This window comes from Halichoerus grypus, chromosome 9 (assembly GCF_964656455.1).
Source record: "Halichoerus grypus chromosome 9, mHalGry1.hap1.1, whole genome shotgun sequence".
NCBI classification, from domain to species: domain Eukaryota; kingdom Metazoa; phylum Chordata; class Mammalia; order Carnivora; family Phocidae; genus Halichoerus; species Halichoerus grypus.
This window is the reverse complement of record NC_135720.1, coordinates 117305466-117329356: the sequence shown is the minus strand read 5'-3', so window position 1 is coordinate 117329356 and position 23891 is coordinate 117305466. Positions and strand designations below refer to the sequence as shown.

The following is a 23891-nucleotide window of genomic DNA, read 5'->3' as shown; positions in this document are numbered from 1 at the left end:
CTGTTAAAACCACCACAGCATCTGTGCCCACCACATTCTTCGCCATAGCCTCTGAAGCCATCACAGGCCTCTGAGACCACCAAAGATTCTGACTCCACTATGGTCCCTCCCACCACTTCTAATACCACCAGATCCTCCACCATAGCATCTCTACCCATGACAGTCTCTACTACAGCCTTTGAGTCCACTGTGGCCTTCAGCATAGTCCCTGAGACCACCACATTTTCCACAATAATATCTCTGCTCCTCATAGCTTCTACCACAGGCTCTAAGAACACAACAGCCTCTGAGACCACCATGGTCTCCACCATCACTGCTGGGACCACTATCATCTCCATTGAGGCTTCTGAGATCACTCTGGGTTCTTCCGTAACATCTGTACCCACCATACTCATCACTGCAGCCTCTGAGACCACCAGTGCTCCCAGCACAGCTTCTGAGATAATCACATCCTCCACCACAATGTCCATTCCAACCACAGCCTTCAGCATAGCCTCTGAAATCACCATAAGTTCTTCAACTATCCCAGTCTCTGAAATAACTTCTGAGGCCCTCAAGTCCAGCATTACAGCATCTGTGCCAATGACAGCCTCTATCCCAGACTTCGAGGCCTCTGGGGCCTCTACCAAGGTCTCTGAGACCACCATGGCTTCCACAATTATATGTGGGCCCACAACAGTCTCTAAGAACACAGTTTTTGAGACTACTATGGCCTCTACCACCACCTCTCTGAGACCACCATGGCATCTACTATCACTGCTGAGACCACTAAGATCTGGACTGATCTCTCTGACAGCACTGTGGCTTTGACCATAGCCTCTGAGGCAATGACAGAATCTATTAAAGTCTTTGTGACACTTGGAGAATCTGTGACCTCCACAATAATTCCAGCATCTGCAGAGACCCTGACTGTCTCAACCACAGCTTCTAAGAGCCCCATAGTTTCCTTCTCGGCATCTGGGCCTACCATATTTTCTTCCACAGATTCTGCGGACACCAAAGCTTCCACCTCACCTTCTGGACCCACCACAGCCTCAGAGGTCACCACATCTTTAGTTTTGGCCTCATCACCCACCTTGGCCTCTACCTCTGCCTCAGGGGTCCCCACAGTCTCTATCAGGGTCTCTGGACCTTTCACGGTCTCTTCCATCACCTTGGTGCCCACCAAGGCCATTGACTTTTCTACTCAGTCCATCACCAACACAGCTGTATCAGGTTCTGACCACCATGTCTTCTCTAAGCACACACACTTACCTCCAGTGTCAACCATCACCTTTTTGCCTGTTTCTGTCATTTCTGCTCTAGACTCTAGTCAAGCCATCACTCCTGTTAGATATACTTCTGTTCTCTCTTCTTGAATCCTATTGATTTCTACTCTGGTCTCACCTTCTTTTGCTCAGGGTCCATCATTTCCAACCCAAACAGAAACACTTCTTTGCAAGTTTCTCCCCCCATCCCCAACACACAAGTTAATTATATTCCATCACTTCTGCCTAGAGGGAACTCACCTTAACTCTGTGACAAACACCCTAATTTGTCAGATACTGTCATTTCCGAGCCAAGCACAATCAGCTCTGTTCCACCCACCACCTGTGACACTGCCATCCCATCTTCAATATATTGAGCCCTGGTCCAGGGACTACAAACTACACTTCATGGGCCAAATCTGGCCTGTTACCTGTTTTCCCAAATGAGGTGTTATTGGAATACAGCCACATGTACTCCTTTATATCTATAGCTGCTCTCCAGCTACTTTGCATACTTGTGGCAGAGACTTTGTGACCCAACTAGCTTAAAAACTTACCATCTGATGACCCTTTACCAACCCTTGCTCCAAGTTTGGTTAAGACCAAAAAATGATTTTTTTCATCTCTGGCACATGCTCCGAATAAAACCACCTCTGCACTTGCCATCAGCTCTCATGCTGGATGTGATTCTACCCACTTTGTCCTGAGCTACCCAGTGCCATTCCAGTGACTGACACTGTTCTTGTATCAGTGTAAGCACTTCCAGTCTAAGCACAACCCTTGCTGCGGATGCCACCTGCTCTAGGTATTAGGTCCTCCCGCCTTGTTCTGAGTCCAGCCTCTCCTTCCCTAGGGCCAGCCTCCTCCCTGTGGTCAGGTTCTTCCACATATGTTCTGAGCACACTCACCTCACCTTTGTTGACCACCATGATTGTGTTAGATTATGTCACCTGTGCTCCCAGCCGTGGCCACTGTCTCACCCTCAGTAAATCTGATCCCATCATCCCTTCCTCTAGCAATGGCCTTATACCTTAAATGTGAGTACATTATAAGAATATCAGACCCTATCTCTTATCCCAGCCTACCCTCCCTATTTGGCTGATCACTTCTAAAATTGAATAAATCAATCCCAGTCACGTTTCCTCAATCTTAGTCTCCAGCATCACCAGCACCACCAGTGGACATAGCCTACCTCCTCTTCTCTAAGACACTCACCTCTCTCTGAGGCCCTCATGGTTTCAGGTGAATCACTTTCCACCATCTCTCCTCCCACCACAACAGCTCTTCTCAACTACCACCACCATTAGTGTGTTAGATCAATCCCTCTGCTCTAAGTACACCTGCCTCCTCTTCAATTATTGTCACTATAAATGCATCATATCATGTGATCTGTTTCCTAGGCACCAGGACCACTGGAACCAGACCAACCACCCCCATGTCTGTCACCATGGCCCCTGCAATGGACTCCATATCCCCTGCTACCAGGAATTTTGTCCCTGAGATGGACCCAAATACCTCGGACCTGGGCACATCCATTTTTGGAGCACCATCTATCAGCTCTGTTCCAAATACCAGGAACACCGGGATGAGATCTACCCAGGAGCCAACCACCACTCCTGGAAGCAGTACACTTCACATAAAATAGACTCAGTCACCACGGGCATGGACACAGTTACCATGAGCCAAATGCCAACATGGGACTAAGCCAAGTAGATATTTGTAGCCCTGGGGCATCATCCTCATCTCTCTGTCTGTAATTGTGGTGGGTACTGGTGTTAGTGGGACTGAGTTTTTGCCTGGTAAGTTACTGTGAGTAGAGATGGAGGAACTAATTACATGATGGATCATGAGTAGGAATAGAATAATGAGAATAGGACCACTAGGATGTTCAGAACAAGAGAGCGGTGTGTGGAGAGTCACATACATCCTAGCCCAGTCAACATAAGAGCATCAGGAGCATACCTCTAGCCTCACAAATCAGCTTTATCGGCTCATTGCAACAAGAGAGACTGTACACCAGAGTTGGACTAAGGAGCTTTGTACCAAACTAAGGAAAAGAGTCATTATAGTGTTGGGGGAGTGTGGAGTTTTGGTTAAAAGCAGCAGAGTTAAAAGTTTTGGTTAAATGCAGCAGAGTTAAAAGTTAAATGCAGCAGAGTATTAGTAAGCTTACAACAAAGCAGGATGAGTACAAGGGTCAACAGGAGCTCCAGAATGTGAAGTGGACTCAGTTTCCTTGGAGATAACAGAGTTACAGTAGATGGGGAATGCTGTTATAGTTGACCCTTGAGCAACGTGGAGGTTAGGGGCCCTGACATCCCTCACAGTCAAAAATCTGTGTAATTTGTGTCTCCCCAAAAACTTAACTACTAATAGCCTACTGTTGACTGGAAGTCTTACCAATAACAAACAATTGATTAACACATATTTTGTATGTTATATGTATTATACTGTATTCTTACAATAAAGTAAGCTAGAGAAAAGAAAATGTTATTAAGAAAATTCTAGGGGCGCCTGGGTGGTTCAGTCAGCTAAGCGTCTGCCTTTGGCTCAGGTCATGATCCCGGGGTCCTGGGATCGAGCCCTGCACTGGGCTCCCTGCTCAGCAGGGATCCTGCTTCTCCCTCTCGCCTCCCCCTCCCCCCTGCTTGTGCTCTGCCCCTCTTTCGCTCGTGCTCTCTCTCAAATAAACAAAATTTTTTAAAAATCTTAAAAAAAGAAAATTCTAAGGAAGAGAAAATACATTTACAGTATTATACTGTATTTATTGAAAAACTTCAGTGTATAAGTGGACCAGCAGAGTTTGAACCCATGTTGCTCAAGGGTCTACTGTATTCAGAAACTCTTATCTGCCCTTGGGTTGGAAACTGAAGCTGCTTCTCTGTGTTAAAGTAACTTAGATTCTCCAGACAAGAATAGGACATTTGCTTCTTACGAATATAATTTCAAACAGGAAACTTGTGATAGTCTATGAGTTTAGAGAATCACATTTTTCATTGACAAAATCACTGAGTGAGCAAGTCACTGAAAGAAGGGAGCTGTTATGAAGGTTTACAACTGCAGTGTGTCTTTGGGGAAAATATTTTCCTGTGAACCCTGCAGCTGGCTTTACCCATGTTGTCATCCCAGCCTGAGGAATGGCAGTGCAGACCGTTACTCTCTCAGTCTGGTTTTTACTTTCTCACATAGCATGATATAAAGACCACAAAAGAGAGAAAGACAGAAGTCCTGACTACGGAGTTGATTGGTGAGAGGTACACAACGGGCATTTGGCAAACACCAGCTGGCAGCCTGATCTTCACTGATCTGATGTTCGTCTTTCCTCCCTTCCTCCCTCCCTCACTTCCTCCCTCCCTTCCTTCCTTTTTTGAGGTAAAATTGACATATAATATGATAGTAATTTCAGGTGTCCAACATAATGTTTCGATATTTGTATACATTGGGAAATGATCACCACACTAAGTGCAGTTAATATCTGTCTAGGTTTGTAGCTTCAAATCATACAAACTAGGTAGACAGGAAACCATCTTAGAACCACTCATTGTTTTCCAGGTCTCCTTCATCTTTGGGAAGATTCTTCTTCCCTCCTTCTTTGTCTCTTCCAAATGCCATGTGACAATAAGGAGAAAATTACTGGGATGTGGTACAAATTGAAATCCTAAAATACACTGGCTACTATATATATATGTTTTTATGTTTTTCTTTTTGTTTTTTCCTTTGCCGTTTATAATTGCATGCTTACTATGTGCCAAACACCATGCTAGTGCTTTTAAATACACCATCATTTTTTTCTCAAATCAATCCAGTAAGAACTTAAATTTCTGGCTCTGTGATGCTCTAGGTGTGTTGACTTAAAATACCCTGAAAAACTTAAAATGGTGGACTAATATATCTTTTTTTTGTTTGATTATATGTGGATTTTATTGATTAAATCAGCTTTAATAACCAGGGCATCCATCTTCTCTAAAACGCCTTATAATACACAATGTTGTCAACTTCTAGGCAGTACTTGAATGGGAATGGATGACTATAGATGACTTTCTAAAATATCTTCTTAAATGAGTCAATGAGCTGGTGGAAAAGTAAGGAATGCTAGAATTAAAGACTTAGTTAAGGTAGGAACCCAAGGAGGTAAGAGGAGTACTAAAGTCAACATTTGCCAAACCCAGTGAACTTAATCTTCAAGTAGTACAGCCTCAGTCAGACCAGCGTGGGTGGGGACTCTCGCAGTAGACCCTCCCATAAATCTGAAACCTTCAGGGAGAGTGTAAGCTAAAAATAAACACACTCTTCCTCTAAGGAAATGAAAGCAAAATTACCTGTCTCTAAACTTTGTAAAGGGGAAGGGAGGAGAGAGGGAAGTATCTCTTGAGAAATAACTTGTAACCACAACAATATTTTACATGGTTTGTAGTTCCAAATCATGGGTTATTCAAAAGACCTCAAGCCTATCATTTAATTTATGAGAATCCTCAAATGGTAATGCATCCATATCCTTGGCCAAAACATGCAAATTCTCTGTGGAAGATCATGCCCTCATCTTAGGCTTCAAAGTACTTCTACAGATAACATCACAAGAAAAATAAACTCAGCCATAAACCTCTAGTAAAACCATCTCAGTCATAAAGCATCAGTGAAAGCCAGCAAGAAACAAAACACAAAACAGCAGGATCAGATCCACAAAAACTGGAGGTACTGGAATTATTAAATACAGAATATAAAGCAAGTAGGTTTAAATGTGTGTCATAGCTTTCTGATTGCCCACTAATATCCATTCTCCATCTTTAACAATCATATTCTCAAGTTGTAGTCAAGCACATGCCCACTCGGCTACTCACCATATTCTCCAGTCTCTCAGCTTATTTTGGCTGTATGACTATGTTCTGGCTTATGGTGTGTAAGCAGATAACAATAATCTCTCATGAAATTAAAAACCAAGACAGAATTAAAACACTTGATAAGATTAGGGTATGAGTTGGGAATTGGGTAGTAATTATTAAAGTTCCAAGGTTCTTGTGCTGTTTTGAAGGACAGTAAAGATACTAATTACATATAGTCTCTGATAAGTATGCATGCAAAAAAATTTTAGGATTATGTCTAGAAGGTGGAATCTGGACTTGAATTCAGGACCTCTGCCTCCAAATAATTCTAGAGGGAAAAAGAAAAAAAGGATTTCTTAGAGTGCTTTTGGCCTGTCAGCCATAAAATGCAATTGCTAGGAGTCTAAAGCCCAGCCAGTCATTGAATGGTTCCTCACACTTCAGCCTCAGGAACTGCTTCAGCCTCACAGCCACTAGGCAGATCTGCATCAGCCTTTTCCAGCACACTCCATCCCCTCCTGACTCTCAGACTCACTCATAACTTCCTTCATGTCTCTAGCTACCTCCTGCTTCTTTCAAACAGGTCTTAAATGTCAGGAATACTCGTTCACCCACAAATAAACTATCTGAGATATTGCTTCTTCCACAAAGCTTCTCATTAACAGTAATGAAAACAGCTGACTTTGGTCACACAGACTGTGCACTGAAACTCCCATCTATGAACCCCCTGGCCCTGACCACAAGATGCCTTCCCCATGAACTCCCAAAACCCTCTCCTCATTTGGGTCTGTTCAGTCATACTTGTTTAATTGACTGTGTGTCCTTTGCTGTTACATCCTTGTCCAGACCAGCATGAAGTTTCTAGAGGACTCAGACTATATATCTCCCTCCCCCAACAGACTTGAAGTCTCCTAATGTGTTATCTGTGGTATACCCTACTGAGAGATGTTTCATTAGGCTGATGAGAAGGAGCATCTGAAGGATTCCAGGGCAGAAAAGGTCCCACAGATTTCTCTGAAAACAAACAAGAGGGAAATTCCTATGGTGGAGGATCAGAAGGGGACCCTATACCACCCCTTCACCTGCTATGAGTCTGACAGATGGCTTCTTCTACACATTCAACACTCCCCATGCCCTCAGCCCTCATGCCCCAGAGACCCCAAAGATGCCTTCATCAACCCCTGGATTTCCCTTCCCCTCTTTATTCAATGTGCATTGTTGAGTGCCTACTGCATACCCAGAAATGCTCCATCTGTCTTCTGCCTATAACCCAGAAGCCCAGACCCCTAGTTACTGCTCTCTTTTGAGTCTCCTATTTCCATTTGCTTCAGAGATGTAGGGTACCACCCACTTAGCTCACTTCATTAGGGCTTTTTCCTTACCAAAGTGGGCACACAGAACTTCTTGACCAGGAAACGAAGTCTTGCAGTAGAACAGGTTTCTGGCCCCATCCCTGCCTTAGAGGGTGGGTCCCTTCCACTCTGACAAATTTGATCTCTTCATACCGTTGGACTTCCTGCTCTGATCCAGCCAGTCCAGTGCCCTGCCTAGTGTGATCATGTCATTCTCCTTTCTCACCTTCCTCTTGACCCTAGTCTATTCCTTCTCAAGCTCAGTATTGTTTTTTAACTGCTCATAGTTGGCAGAAGAACAAGTCAACTTCCCAACTCCTCCCCAACACATATGAAGCTATAAAGGTCCCTGCAGCTCTTCCATAATAAAGAAAAAGGCAATAACATTGCATGGAGGAAGCTTAAGGAACCCAGGCTTCCAGTCTTCTACCGAAGCTCAAAGTTCTTCCCAAGAACAAGTACTTAGGAGACCCAAGCTCCCGGAAGCTCCAGTATTTATCTCTTCATCTTGAACTCTCCTTTTTCAAGAATCCTGTTCTTTGCCTTCTAGATCTTGGTCACAGCTGGGATTCGGGCATCATACTTTCCAACAATGAGGCAGATAAAGATGCAGAAAGGAAACATTCTCCTTAAGTATTGGTTACTATTGCATCTCCTACTTTTAGAAACTGGTAAGTGATTTCCTTTAAAAGTGGGTGATCTGAGAACCTTCAAGGTGCTTTGGGGGATGCTGACCACTGCTAGGACTAGCTCTTCCATGGAGTGGGGATCATTGTTTTACCCCAATCACTTCAGTCTAATTAGGTGTCACCCAGGAGGCAGTCAGAGCACAGTGGTTAAAACTGTAGACTCTGGTCTCATATTGCCTGTGTATGGATCATGGCTCCACTGTAACAGTGTGTGTGTACTTCGGGTGAGTTGTTTAATTTCTCTGTGCCTCAGTTTCTGCATCTATAAAATGATAATAACCTGTGTGGTTGGCTGGGGGTTTAACTACTAAGAACGGGAAGCGTTGACTGTGGTGTCATTCTTACTCTTGGTCATCTCAGTTTCTTTTTAGTTTTATTCATGATTCTGATCTTAACGCCTATTTGTACCACACAGCTGATATGGGGGCCTTCCCAAAATAGAGCTAAAACTCTAATCCTATGTTAGTTCAATTAGGCCCAAGGAAAAAATACACGTGTGTGGAATGAATTGATAGGCACCCATGTTCCCGTTAGTGGTAAAAGGAGCCACAAATTAATTTTGGTTATCTGGGGGAGATTGAGTATCTTTGTCCTTCAGTGTTGTGACGGGCAAAAAACAGACACAACCTTAACTCTGTCTGAGTCTCCAAGAAGGTTGAAAAAATTCCCTATACCTTACAGCCCTTTATCCTGGGAGATCTAATACTTTTAAGCTACATATGACTTGTGCTTCTCCAGCCTCTGCCATAGACATCAGGAGCCCCTGGAAATTGAAAGCACATAGACTCACCCAGCCCCTTGTTGAAAGGCCACATCTCAAAATCTGATTCATTTAATCTAGAATGGTTTGCCTTTATTATTAACAAGCTACTCAGACAATTCCGATGTAGATGTTTTCTGAATAACACTGAAAAATATTTTCTTGGAAGGGAGCAATACTACTTTAAGAATGAATTAATCAATATATACTAGTTTCACAGGGCTTTGCAATTCCTTTATAATACTTCTTATCTGTATTGGATCTTATATAGTAGAATATGGAATAAGCTTACTACCAGTAGAACCAGGTTATGTAACCCTGGTATTGGGGCTGGGTGGGGAAGGCAATTTAGCATGGTAGCTGAAAGTGCACATCCAGTACCCTAAGTAAAAATTCCTGCTCTACCACTTACTATCTGCATAAATAAGGGCAAATATTAACATTTCTAAGCCTCAGTTTCTTCATCTTAGCTGTTGATAATAATAGTAGCTAGTTCATAGGGCTGTAGTGAGCATCAAATAGAATTACCCATGTAATGAATTTAAACAAGCATTAAACCAGAAAGTACTTATGCTCCTTATATGTTTGTCATCATTTATGATTATCAGCAGGTGAAACAACCACATCAGGCAAGACTGAACACAGCATAACTTCTAGTGGGACCACTACAACCTCTAACACTAAATCCAGCACAATCTCTGGAGGGACCAGCACACTTGTCAACACTGGATTCAGCACAGCCTCTGGTGGAACAAGTATAGTTTCCAACACTGGATATAGTGTGACCTCTAGGGGAACCAATACAGCCTCCAGTACTGGATCCAGCACAACCTCTGGAGGGACCAGCACAGCTGCCAATACTGGATCCAGCACATCTGGTGGGACCAGTACAGCCTCCAACACTGAATCCAGTGTGATCTCCAGTGGGCCCAGCACAACCTCCAATACTGAATCTAGCACAACCTCTGGCAGGACTAGTATAGCCACCAAAACTGGACCCAGTGTGACCTCCGGTGGGTCCAGCACAACCTCCAATACTGAATCTAGCACAACCTCTGGAGGGACCAGCACCCCTGTCAACATTGGATCCAGCACAACCTCCAGAGGTAGTAGCACACCTATGAACACTGGATCCAGTGAAACCTCAGGTGGGACCAGTATAGCCTCCAGCACTAGATTCAGTACAACTTCCGGTGGGACCAGCATAGTCTCTAGTACTGGATCCAGCACAACCTCCAGTGGGACCAGCCCAGCTACCAACCCTGGATCCAGTGTGATCTCCAGCAGGACCAGTGTAGCTTCCAACACTGGATCTAGTGTGACTTCCAGTGGGACCAGCACAGCTGTTAACACTGGATCCAGTGTGACTTCCAGTGGGACCAGCACAGCTGCCAACACTGCATCCAATGCAATCACAGGAGGCTCTAGCACACATTCTCTAACTGGAACACACACAACTTCCAATAGGGTTGGCACGAGCGCTACCACTCCAGTGAATGATGTGACACCCAGTGGGTCTCTGAAACCATGGGAAATCTTCCTCATTACTCTGGTCTCGGTTGTAGTGGCTGTGGGATTCTTTGCTGGGCTCTTCATCTGTGTGGTGAGTGCCTAATATGTAGGAAAGTGTCTGGGGGAAGGAGTAGCAGGAACATAAGGAAATGGGGTATGAATAGTAGGGCCACCAAGTTGGGGGGTGGGTAGGAAGGAAGGAAAGATCAGGAGAATGTTACTAAAGAGAAGTAGCAAGTTAGAACTGGAAGAGTCAATCAATGTGCTGAGGGAACTATTGACTTGTGGGAAAAGAAGACCAAAAGAAGGAATAAAGTCTAGAGGAAGGAGTACTAGGTGAAGGAGATGATATGAAGGGGAAGAAGATTCCAGAAGGAGTCCATGTTAAGGCTCGGGACAAGGGGATATGATTCTGAAATGATTCGCCCTTCTTTTTCTAGAGAAATTCCCTGTCCCTGAGAAACGTCTTTGACACAGCTGTCTACCATCCCCATGGCCCCAACCTTGGCACGGGCCCTGGAGGGAATCACAGAGTCCACCACAGGCCTAGTTGGAGCTCTAACCGGTTCTGGAGGAGACCAGTATCCTCAATAGCCATGGAGATGAGAAGGGGATACAATGGGCCCTGAATGGCCCCTGAAGCCAGAGTGCCACCTTCTTCAAGGAGAAAGCCAACCTGGGAGACCAGAGACCTGAGTGTCCTTTCATTTGTCCCCAGGGGTCCCCTCCCAGCTTTGTTTGGGTCTCTGACAGCCCTGGGGAAGACACTCCCTGTCTCTTGCTTTTACTAAACTGTGGAAAGAGGAGACTCTATTGGTCATTTAGCTAAGAAATAAACACAAACGAAATATATGACAGAATCTGTGTATGCACATGAGTGAATGTCTACAGCGCCGAGTTGAATTTCCCTGTTATATGAGAGAACCTCCATGCCGGAACCCACTTGGCATTCACAATCTCCACAGTAAAATCCAGAGATTTCATTCCTACCTGTCCCTTTCCTCTAATCCTTCTTGCCCCAAGCAGGAACACTGTGTTTTTGAGACTCACCAGATTGATAGGGGAATTGAATTAGGAGAGATGAGAAGGGATGGCAGGTGCCAGGATTCTACAGGCTCACTGCTTAGGCCTGTGGTACACAGAGATTATGTCATGGTACATGGAGAACCCAGAGCATGATGAGGCAGACAGGCAGACATGTGCCATGGGGCAGGGCATGTTCACTCTAAATCATAGTTTCTTGGGCATTTACATTTGCTCTAGACCTGGCCTACTTGTCAGAATAGAGGTGCAATTTGACATTTTCTCTCTCACAGTGCTCCTTTCAGAAGCAGGAAGAGAGTTTCCTTTTACCAAGGAAAGACTTTCCAGCTTTAACCCTTCTGGCCAAGGTCTAATCTTTCAAGAGGCTCATAGCAGAGACACCTGTGGTAAAGCCTGTGATTCTCATAAGTCCCCTCCCAGAAGGGCTGAACATCTCTTTCATGGGTGCAGGGGTGAGGCCTACCTGTTCCTACAGGTCTTGAAGGACAGAGGGGAGCTACTTTGGAAGGTTGAGTTGCTCCAAATCCACAAGGCAGTGAGAGAAATCCCATCGAGGACAGAGCCCTCAGACAGGATTAGTAGTTTGTTGGGGGATTCACCCCAACTTGTAGCAGTGGAAACTGCTCTGCCTTCTGATACTTACTGGGTTTCTCTAGTGTGAGCAAATCAGTTGATCCTAATCAATGAGGCTATGCTAAGCCCTATGCAGGCCCATCATCATCACCATTTCACTTAAAGGGATTCAGCACCAGAAGGAAAAGCTGAGTTGAGCAGCCTGAAAAGGTGCCTCCCACTGGTGTAAACAGTGGAAAGCATACTGTGAAAGTCAGGCAAGGGAATCCATTTAGATAATTAAAAATTGTAAACATGAATTTTCAAGTTTAAAATTGTAATAGATAGGGTGTCTGGGTGGCTCAGTTGGTTAAGCGACTGCCTTCGGCTCAGGTCATGATCCTGGAGTCCTAGGATCGAGTCCCGCATCAGGCTCCCTGCTTGGCAGGGAGTCTGCTTCTCCCTCTGACCCTACCCACTCTTGTGCTCTCTCTCTCTCTCAAATAAATAAATAAAATAAAATCTTTAAAATTGTAATAGATAAATGGAAAGAGGCTGGCCACTGTTGTGATAAAATTAGTAACCTGGAAGAGCAAGCGGGAAAAATAGCTTAATTATACAAAACAATACAGAGATGAAAATCGCCCAGAAAATAGAAGTCACTTGGAGAATAAATTCAGGAAGACTAACATGCAAGTAATAAGGTTCAAAACAGAGAAAAAACAAAGAGATGGATGAGAGGAAGTAAAAGAACTATAGAGAAGGTTTGAATCTGCATAGTGAAAGGGTTCACCAACTACAGCTCTGTAAATATAATAAAAATCATTGACATCCATATTTTTAAAGAATTTATTTATTTAAGAGAGAGCGCAGAGAGAGAGAGAGAGCATGGGTGGGGGGAGTGGCAGGGGGAGAGGGAAAAGCAGACTCCCTGCTGAGCAGGGAGCCCTACAGAGCTCCATCACAGGACACTGGGATCATGACCTGAGCTGAAGGCAGACGCTTAACCAACTGAGCCAGCCAGGCACCCCCACTGGCATCTATTTTAAACAAATGAACCATAAGGTCTGTATATTCTATTTCAATAAAGTTACTAAAATATTATTACCAGGCATATCATTTAAATAAAAATTTTGATTTCCAAAGATAAACAACAAATGACTCAAAGCAATGAGCACTTCAACATAGAAGAAGATGGAAAGGCAAAAAAGCATAGTAAACAATTTAGCTTGTGATTAATTCACATGGTTAGGCTGTGAGTATCGCTACTCCCAGCAACTGGAGTGTGTGTGTAGTTTGGAAGCATCATTACTTAATTTTCATCACGGAATACACTTACATGGACCACACATGTTTTAACTTGACAAAGTCACAGCTCACCAAGCATGTTTGATCCAAGCAGAGTCTAAGAAGTGGACAAAATTGGGGCGCCTGGGTGGCTCAGTCGTTAAGCATCTGCCTTCGGCTCAGGTCATGATCCCGGGGTCCTGGGATCGAGCCCCACATCAGGCTCCCTGCTCGGCGGGAAGCCTGTTTCTCCCTCTCCCTCTGCCCCTGCTTGTGTTCCCTCTCTCATCGTGTCTCTCTCTCCGTCAAATAAATAAATAAAATCTTAAAAAAAAAAAAAAAAAGAAGTGGACAAAATTAGTGCTGCCCCTTTCCAGATTCCATGCTTTTGCACTGTTGGTCTAACACAACAATCTTTGAATGGAGTTTGTCCCATATCCTTGGAGGTACATGAAGACTTTCTAAAGAATATTTTGCAGGTATTGGATATTTTACAGAATCATTTTTAAGATCCTCATCCTTTGCCTAAAACTGATCTGTCTGAGAAGACCTCTGTGGTCAGAGCATCAGGCTAGTTAGACTTTTCTAATTCCCATTTTACAGCCACCCACCTTTTTCTTTCTAGCTCCCATATTATTATGGGGTGCATTTCTCTGGGTCTCAGTTGGCTCATCTGTAAAAATGAGGATGATATAGTACCCATTTCATGAGGTTGCATGCACTTCATGAGTGTATTGGTAGCACTCTAAATTTTGTTATTGTTTTTTATATTGGGTAAGTTAATGTTTCATATTTTCTTGAAAATATGGAAAATAATTGCATCAGAAAAACTTCTTCATTTACCACCAAAGGGTTATTGGCAACTGTGAAATTTAACCCTTAGAGTCTTAGACGTCACAGGAAATTTTTAAAATGTTTATCAACATTTCTTTTGATATAATCAGCACCACAGAAATACGAACAATTGTAAGAGAATATTATTAAAGATTATATGCCAACAGATTGGACAGCCTAGAAGAAATGGATAAATTCCCAGAAACATATAACCTACCAAAACTGAAGCAGGAAGAAATAGAAAAGTGGAACAGACTGTTTACCAGCAATAAATTGATTCAGTAATCAAAAATCTCCCAATAAACAAAAGTCTAGGACCAGACAGCTTCACAGGTGAATTCTACCAAACACTTAAAGAGTTAATATCTATTCTTCTCAAACTATTTCAAAAAATAGAAGAAGGAAGACTTCCAAATTCATTCTATGGGGCCACCATTACCCTGATAACAAAACCAGATAGACACCACACAAAAAAGAGAACTATAGGTCAATAGCCCCAATGAACATAGATGCAAAAATCTTCAATGAAATACTAGCAAACCAAATCTGACAATACATTTAAAAAAAAACATTCACCATGATCAAGTGGGATTTATTCCCAGGATGTAAGGGTGGTTCAGTTTTTGCAAATCAATCAACATAATACACCACATTAATAAGAGAAAGGATAAAAACTATATGATCATTTCAATAGATGCAGAAAAAGCATTTGACAAAGTACAACATCCATTCATGATAAAAACCCTTAACAAGGCAGGTTTGGAGGGAACATACCTCAACATAATAAAGGCCTTATATGAAAAACCCACAGCAAACATCATACACAATGGGGAAAAACTGAGAGCTTTTCCCTGAGATCAGGAACAAGACAGGGATAACCACTCTCACCACTTTTATTCAACATAGTACTGGAAGTCCTAGCCACAGCAATCAGACAACAAAAAGAAATAAAAGGCATCAAAATCAGTAAGGAAGAAATAAAACTTTCACTATTTGCAGATGACATGACACTATATGTAGAAACCACTAAAGACTCCACCAAAAAACTGCTAGAACTGATAAATGAATTCAATAAAGTCACAGGATACAAAATCGGTGTGCAGAAACCTGTTGCATTTCTATACACTAATAATGAAGCAGCAGGAAGAGAAATTAAGAAAACAATCCCATTTACAATTACACCAAAAATAATAAGGTACCTAGGAATAAACTTAACCAAAGAGGTAAAAGACCTGTATTCTGAAAACTATAAAACACTGATGAAAGAAACTGAAAATGGTACAAAGAAATGGAAAGACATTCCATGCTCATGATTGGAAGAACAAATATTGTTAAAATGTCTATACTACCCAAAGCAATCTACACATTTAATGCAATCTATCAAAATACCAATAGCATTTTTCACAGAAATAGAACAAAGAATCCTAAAATTGTATGGAACCACAAAAGACCCTGAATAGCCAAAGCAACCCTGAAAAAGAAAAGCAAAGCTGGAGATATCACAATTCCTGACTTCAAGTTATATTACAAAGCTATAGTAATCAAAACAGTATGGTACTGGTTGATCTATTGGTATATATGGTACATAGATCAATAGAGCAGAGTAGAAAACCCAGAAATAAAACTACAAGTATATGGTCAATTAATCTTCAACAGTGGAGGAATGAATATCCAATGGGAAAAAGACAGTCTCTTCAATAAATGGTCCTGGGAAAACTGGTCAGCTACATGCAGAAGAATGAAACTTGGCCACTTTCTTGCATCATACACAAAAATAAATTCAAAATGGATTAAAGACCTCAGTGTGAGGCCTGAAACCATAAAAATCCTAGAACAGAGCACAGGCAGTAATTTCTCTGACATGGGCCATAGCAACATTTTTCCAGATATGTCTCCTGAGGCAAGAAAAACAAAAGCAAAAATAAACTATTGGGACTACATCAAAATAAAAAGCTTCTGCACATCAAAGGAAACAATCAACAAAAGTAAAAGGCAACCTAGTGAATGGGAGAAGATATTTGCAAATGACATAAACAATAAAGGGTTAGTATCCAAAATATATAAAGAACTCATACAACTTACCACCCCCCCCAAAAAATAATCCAATTTAAAAATGGGCAGAAGAGGGGCACCTGGGTGACTCAGTCGTTAAGCATCTCCCTTCAGCTCAGGTCATGATCCCAGGGTCCTGGGATCAAGCCCCACATCGGGCTTCCTGCTCCACAGGAAGCCTGCTTCTCCCTCTCCCACTCCCCCTGCTTGTGTTCCCCTCTCTCGCTGTGTCTCTCTCTGTCAAATAAATAAATAAAAATCTAAAAAAAAAAAAAAATGGGCAGAAGACATGAACAGACATTTCTCCAAAGAAGACATACAGATGGCCAACGGACACATGAAAAGATGCTCAACATGACTCACCATCAGGGAAATGCAAATCCAAACTACAATGGGATATTACCTTACACCTGTCAGGATGGTTAAAAACAAAAACACAAAAAACAACAGGTGTTGGTGAAGATGTGGAGAAGAAGGAACACTTAGCACTGTTGATAGGAATGAAAACGGTGCGGCCACTCTGGAAAACAGTATAGAGGTTTCCCAAAAAGTTAAAAATAGTACTACCCTATGATCCAGTAATCGCACTACTGGGTATTTACCTCCAAAATACAAAAACATTAATTCAAAAGGATAACTGCATCCCTATGTTTATTGCAGCATTATTTACAAGAGCCAAATTACGGAAACAGCCCAGATGTCCATCAATAGATGAATGGATAAAGAAGAGGGGATATACGTATACAGTGGAATATTATGCCGCTATTAAAAATAATGAAATCTTGCCATTTGCAATGACATGGTTGGAGATAGAGAGTATAATGCTAAGGGAAATAAGCCAGTCAGAGAAAGACAAATACCATATAATTTCACTTGTATATGGAATTTAAGAAACAAAACAAATAAATAAAGGGAAAAAAGAGAGAGACAAACTAAGAGACAGACTCTTAACTATAGAGAACAGCTAATGGTTACTGGAGGGGAGATGTGTAGGGGGATGGGTGAAACAGGTAATGGGGATTAAGAGTACATTTGTCTTGATGGGCACCGGTGTTGCATGAAAGTGTTTAATCACTATATGGTACTCCTGAAACTAATATAACACTGTATGTTAACTATACTGGAATTAAAATAAGAACTTAATATAAAAAATGCTATGCTGAGGCGCCTAGGTGGCTCAGTCAGTTGAGTGCTTGACTCTTGATTTTGGCTCAGGTCATGATCTCAGAGTTGTGAGATTAAGCCTCCACTCTGGATCACGCTCAGCTCAGAGTCTGCTCTCCCTTTACCCCTCCCCCTGCTCAGGCTTGCTCTCTAAATTAATTAATTAATTAATTAAATCTTTAAAAATGCTATGCATATTAGTTTGTATGTTTTAATTTTGTGATAATACAACAATAATTTGAAAATTTTGAAGGCATAGCATTTTCTTATCATAAAACAAATCTTTTCAATTTAGTATTACTTTTTCCTCTGAAGTTGCAAGCTGTAATTTGTTCAATAAAACATATATGACCAAAAAGTGACAAGTAAATTTCAATTTAGTAGTTTAAATCCACAAGTTCATGGTGTCTACATTCATTAGGAATGATATCTTTTAGTGTGTATGTTTCCTTTTTAAATAAATGACAGAAATCACAAACTGAGAATAGATAGAAAACAAAAAAGACAACGTGAGGAAAAAATCACACAAAACATATCCTTTGGTGCATAGAAGCATGACAGCATGGCCAATAAAACGCCTTCAAGCAAAAAATATTACAGTAGAATAATGTGGGGCAAGGAAAATGTTCACAACGTAGAAGGAACTATGTGAAATTTTGATTGTTGAGGAAGAACTTGCTTATATGCTACTAAAAAGGATATTGGTGAGTATTGAGATGCTACAGAGTTGAGATGCTATTCAGAGTTGAAACATTTATTTTATTTTATTTTTAAAAGATCTCATTTATTTATTTGAGAGAGTGAGTGAGAGAGAATACACGAGCAGGGGCAGAGGGAGAGGAAGAGGGAGAAGCAGACCCCCTTGCTGAGCAGGGAGCCTGACTGGGTCCTGGATCACAGGGCTGGATCCCAGGACCCTGGGATCATGACCTGAGCTGAAGGCAGATGCTTAACCAACTGAGCCACCGAGGTGCCCCAGAGTTGAAACATTTTGTAAAGAGTAGTGAAACTGTTTCATTGTTTCAGTGTTTATATTTACAATATGGTAGAAATTACATTCTTTGCAATTACTACATTTATTATTTAAATGTTAGATTAAACATAAGCAGATGAGGGAATATGCAGTTTTTCAAAATTCTTTTTGAGAGTATATGAGTGGAAAAATTGAAGACCATTGCTCAAGCACACAGAAACATTTCTACACAAACTGTGGTTCAAGGTATTTGATGAAGTCTAAGCAACCTCATGAAAGAGCTTCACTTCTAAATCTGAGGATGACTGCGGCCATCAGGGGACCAGCTTGTAGGAAGATGGGTCAGAGACATATATCCTCTAGGTCTGTATTTCACAGAAGGTTGTGTTTCTTTTTATGTTATTTTCTGAGAAACCACATGTCATACGGAAAGGCGGTTTGGCAACTCCTTATACAGATGAGATCTCTGCTGGAATTGAGGATTCAGAAAGAGAAAGCATACTCTTGTCCAGCCAGTTTGGAGAAGGACACAGTGAAGTTGGGAGACAGGCAGTGAACTCAGGAATTTCCTAAATAAAACTTTCAGCACAAGAGAAGGAAGAATTTCACATCTGCGCTAGGTGTTTACCAATTGCCTACTTTACATAAGTGCTTGGTTCCGGAAATTCCTTACTCTGTGATAATCTCTTACTCTGCAAAATAAACAAAAGTTCTAAGCCCTCAGCCTCTGCATGTTCTTTCCTTCATAGTCATGAGACTATGCGAAACAGGCACTCAAAAAATGACCTCTGACAGTCAGGCAATCTGCCCCTAACGCATTAACTCTTCTGACCTGTGCCTTCTGATGACTATTTCATCTGTTTTTTACTACACCACATGGCTGGGCCTCTGCAGCTTCTGTGGTCATATATTTTAGCTTTCCAACAGCCGCAGCTCCAGAATTTCTGTATTGGATGAGGTTGCGCGAACAGGCAATCTGGTTGGAAGAAGATGGGTATGGGACCAGCCAGACTTGAAGCCTTGTTTGTGCCTGCCACACTCTTCAATGGCGAAAAGCACACGCCCCGAAGCTGGCTTCTTAGTTTGCCTCCTGATTCTAGCACATTAGCTTTGTGAGTTTGGCCAAGTTACTTGCCTTCTCCATGACTGAGTTTCCTCATTTATAAAATGGAGATAATAGTAGCCCTGTGTCTTAGGGTTGTTGGACGCACAGGCCCCAACTGACCAGATGGGGTAAGAGTGAGCTCAAGAGAGACCTGCTTGAAGGGCCTGAGTCCTTTCTACATGCTACCAGTAGGAGATAAATTCCCCCCAGAGAACATGGGGGAAAGAAGTGAAAGGAAGTGAAAGGAGAAAAACAGTGCTGCGAGGGAGCATTGGATTTCATATGGGCTGAATATTAATCTAAAAGAGTCCTCTAAAAGTATTTCTTTTTTTTTTTTTTTTCATTTTTAAAGATTTTATTTATTTATTTGACAGAAAGACAGAGAGGGGGAGCGGGAGAGGGAGAAGCAGGCTTCCCTCGGAGCAGGGAGCCCGATGCAGGGCTCGATTCCAGGACCCTGGGACCATGACCTGAGCCAAAGGCAGATACTTAACTGACTGAGTCACCCAGGTGCCCCACTTTTTTTTTTAATTTTTAAACTAGGGTTACCATATATGCAGTAAAGTGTGCAAAGTGGACACATCATAAGTGTTCAAGTTGTTGAATTTTAACCTATAACACTTTATACCCTCTATCCAGACCCTGCTGTGAAGCATTCCCATCATCCCTAAATGTAGTCACCATACAACGTTCTTATAACATTATTGACCATATTCTCTATGCTGTATTTTTCATCTCTGTCACTTACTTGTTTTATTATTGGAAATTTATATCACTTAATCTTTTTTTTTTTAAAGATTTTATTTATTTATTTGACAGAGACACAGCAATAGAGGGAACACAAGCAGGGGGAGTGGGAGAGGGAGAAGTAGGCTTCCCGCAGAGCAGAGCGGCTGATGCGGGATTTGATCCCAGGACCCTGGGATCATGACCTGAGCTGAAGGCAGTCCCTTAACGACTGAGCCACCCAGGCGTCCCTCACTTAATCTTCTTTAATCTATTTCCCCCATCTCCCCACCCACCTCCTCTCTGGCAACCACCAGTTTATTCTCTGTATTCAATAATGTTTTGGGGGTGCCTGGGTGGCTCAGTCAGTTGAGCATCCAACTCTTGATTTTGGCTCAGGTCATGATCTCAGGGTCGTGCAATCGAGCCCCGCATCAGGCTCTGCGCACTCAGTGCGGAGTCTGCTTGAGATTCTCTCTCCCCCTCTCCCTCTGACCCTCCTCCTGCTCATGCTCTCTCTCTCAATAAATAAATAAATAAAATATTTTTTTAAAAAAGAATGTTTTTGTTCATTGGTTTTGGTTTTTTATATATATTTTACTTATTTTTTTTAATACTCTACTTGTAAGTGAAATTGTATGGTATTTGTCTGTGTGACTTATTTTACTTAGCATAATGCCCCCCTAAGTCCATCCATGTTGTCACAAATGGCAAGATCTCATTGTTTATTATAGCTAAGTAATATTCCATACATATATATCCATATATATATCTTCTTTTCTTAAAAAATTTTTATTTATTTATTTGACAGAGAGAGGGAACACAAGCAGGGGGAGTGGGAGAGGGAGAAGCAGGCTTCCTGCCGAACAGGGAGCCTGATGTGGGGCTCAATCCCAGGTCCCTGGGATCATGACCCGAGCCGAAGGCAGATGCTTAATGACTGAGCTACCCAGGCACCCTCCATATATATATCTTCTTTATCCATTCATCTATGAATGGATATTTGGGTTGCTTCCATATCTTGGCTATTTTAAGTAATGTGCAATAAACATAGGGGTGCATATATCTTTTCAAACTAGTGTTTTCATTTTCTTTGGATAAATATCCTGTACTAGAATTACTGGATTATATGGTAGTTCTGTTTTTAATTTTTTGAGGAAACTTCACTATTTTCCACAGTGGCTGCACCATTTTGCATTCCCACCAACAGTGCATGAGAGTTCCCTTTTCTCCACATCCTTGCCAAGACTTGTCATTTCTTGTCTTTTTGATAGCAGCCATTCTGACTGGTGTGAGGTGATATCTCATTATGGTTTTGATTTTCATTTCCCTGATAATGAGTGATTTGAGTATCTTTTCATGTGTCGTTGCCCATCTGTATGTCTTCTTTGGAAAATATCTATTTAGATTCTCTGCCCATTTTTTAATCATATTGTTTGGGGTATTTTTGGTGTTGAGTTGCATAAGTTCTTATATATTTTAGATATTAACCCCTTCTGGGATATATCATTTGCAAATATCTTCTCCCATTCAGTAGGTTGTCTTTTTATTTTGTTGATGGTTTCCTTTGCTGGGCAGAGGCCTTTTTTGGGGGGGAGGGGCATAGTCCCAATAGTTTATTTTTGTTTTCTCTTGCCTGAGGAGACATATCCATAAATACATCACTAAGGGCAATGTCCAAGAGCTTAGTTCCTATGTTTTCCTTTTTTATTTTTTAAAGATTTTTCATTCATTTGAGAGAGAAAGAGAGAGAGAGAGAGCATGAGTGGGGGGAGGAGCAGCGGGAGAGGAAGAAGCAGGCTCCCCGCTGAGCAGGGAGCCCTACACTGGGCTGGATCCCAGGACCCTGGGATCATGACCTGAGCCAAAGGCAGACGCTTAACTGACTGAGCCACCCAGGCGCCTCACTTCCTATGTTTTCTTATAGGAGTTTTATGGTTTCAGGTCTCGAATTTAGATCTTTAATCCATTTTGAGTTTATTTTTGTATATGGTATAAGAAAGTGGTCCAGTTTCATTCTTTTGCATGTTGCTGTCCAGTTTTCCCAGCATCATTTATTGAAAAGACTGTTTTTCCCATTGTATATTCTTGCCTCCTTTGTTGTAGATAAACTGGCTATATAAGTAAGGTTTTATTTCCCAGAGTCTCTATTCCATTCCATTGATCTATATCATACTCTCTCTTTTTTTAAATCATACTCTTTTGTGCTAGTAGCATATGCTTTTGATTAGTATAGCTTTGCAGTGTATCTGGAAATCTGGAACTCTGATACCTCCAGATTTGTTCTTTCTCAAGATTGCTCTGACTATTCAAGGTCTTTTGTGGTTCCATACAAATTTTGGGATTATTTGTTCCAGTTCTGTGAAACTGCTGTTGGTATTTTGATTGTGATTGCCCTGAATCAAGAGACCTTTTAAAAGAAAATGAAATTGAATGGAGTGCCCAGCTGGCTTAGTTGGTGGAACATGCGACTCTTAATCTCGGGGTTGTGAGTTTGAGTCCCACGTTGGATATAGAGATTACTCAAAAATAAATCTTAAAAAAAAAAAGAAAGAAAATGCAATTGAAACACCAACATTTGGCAAGCTGAAGTCCATATCCTCATCCCTCAACACAGCCCTGCCTGCTATTGGTGAGGACAAGAGCCCAAGAACTAACTCAAATCAGTTATAGCATATCAAGTCACATTTTTTCCCTTGCACTACTGAGTTGCAAGGTATAAATTTTAACCCACTGCTAGTTGTAAGGCCTAGAAATAAGGACCCTTATGAGTTAGGATGCCCTGATCATGCTGACAGAGCCATTGCCAAAGATAGGCTGGGAAACTGGTGATGCTATACCCTAATCACTGAGGGATTCACTCAGTGTCATCAACTGTCCCCACTGTTGGAAAATCCACCAAATATCTCACAACCACGTGTTGCCCCGCATCCAGGGAAAAACACGTGGAGACAACCTCAAGATCTTTACAACCTCCAGATCTCCAGCTTCCCCCAAATAGACACCTATTGACATTTAAGATCCATTTGCTTCCTTCTCTTCTTTCCTTCTTCCTGCTTTTGGAAATGAGACATTCCCAGAGATAACAGGTTTCCAACTGTCTCTGTTTCAAAGGGTGGGTCGCTTCCACCTGACAAGTTTGATTTCCTCATTCTGCCTCCCTCCCTGCTCCTCCTCATGCCTGCACCCATTGATTTGGTGGACTAGCCCCCTCTTCTGTTTTGGTTCCTACAAGGACACCTCTCTCCAAATAGCCCTGAACTGCAGGAAGCAGAGTGCAGAGATGCTCCTCCCTGGGAAGGGAGGGCCCAAAGCTCTGGCCTCCCCTGCCCAGCAGGTACAAATGCCTTAGATATATCCATGAGAAAAAAAGATGACTATGAAGTCAAACTGTGGAGCAATTTGTGGAGCTTCCCTTCTCCCCCACCCCTCGAGGCTTACCCTGGCTCTGGCTGGCCTTCAGTGCTTTTCCTGCAACTTTATTTTCTGTCAAAGCCCTGGGGGTATGCCCCTTGATTCTCTGTCTCTGCAGCCCACCTCTCCTCTGGGGTCTAGGCATTCTAGATGACAACTTTCCATGTGAGTCACTTCAGGATGAGGAGAGTAAAAATCTCTCCTGCTTCAGGGTTCCTGTTGCCGTATGGTTCCTTTACGGTTCTTTGGACTCCTGGAACAGGGTGACTTGTCAGTTCACAAAGGAGAGGGGTATGGAGGCCACAGGTCTGAAGGAGGCAGGTGTGCCAAGCTCAGGCACGTCTCTTCTTTCAGAAGCAA

At 42.1% G+C, this 23891-nt stretch overlaps 1 protein-coding gene and 1 long non-coding RNA gene across 3 annotated transcripts in view; one reads left to right on the top strand and one right to left on the bottom strand.

The window, feature by feature from the left end:
* Positions 1-23891, bottom strand: part of LOC144378998 (uncharacterized) — a 98870-nt gene that overhangs the window by 8394 nt on the left and 66585 nt on the right. The gene's annotated exons all lie outside the window — the stretch shown is intronic.
* On the top strand, positions 40-11009 carry MUC21 (mucin 21, cell surface associated). Its single transcript, XM_078055851.1, has 5 exons — positions 40-664; positions 925-1215; positions 9480-10241; positions 10287-10471; positions 10821-11009. Exons 1-5 carry the CDS (start codon positions 100-102, stop codon positions 11007-11009), a joined length of 1992 nt encoding a protein of 663 aa, XP_077911977.1. The 5' UTR covers positions 40-99.

What these genes read in the sequence shown, in the direction of transcription:
- MUC21 (XM_078055851.1), top strand. Translation starts at nt 100, where the DNA reads ATGGTCCCTCCCACCACTTCTAATACCACCAGATCCTCCACCATAGCA. An exon ending in CATGGCTTCCACAATTATAT is followed by an intron (nt 665 to 924) that starts GTGGGCCCACAA and finishes TCTCAACCACAG; the next exon opens with CTTCTAAGAGCCCCATAGTT. An exon ending in CTGGGCTCTTCATCTGTGTG is followed by an intron (nt 10,472 to 10,820) that starts GTGAGTGCCTAA and finishes TTCTTTTTCTAG; the next exon opens with AGAAATTCCCTGTCCCTGAG.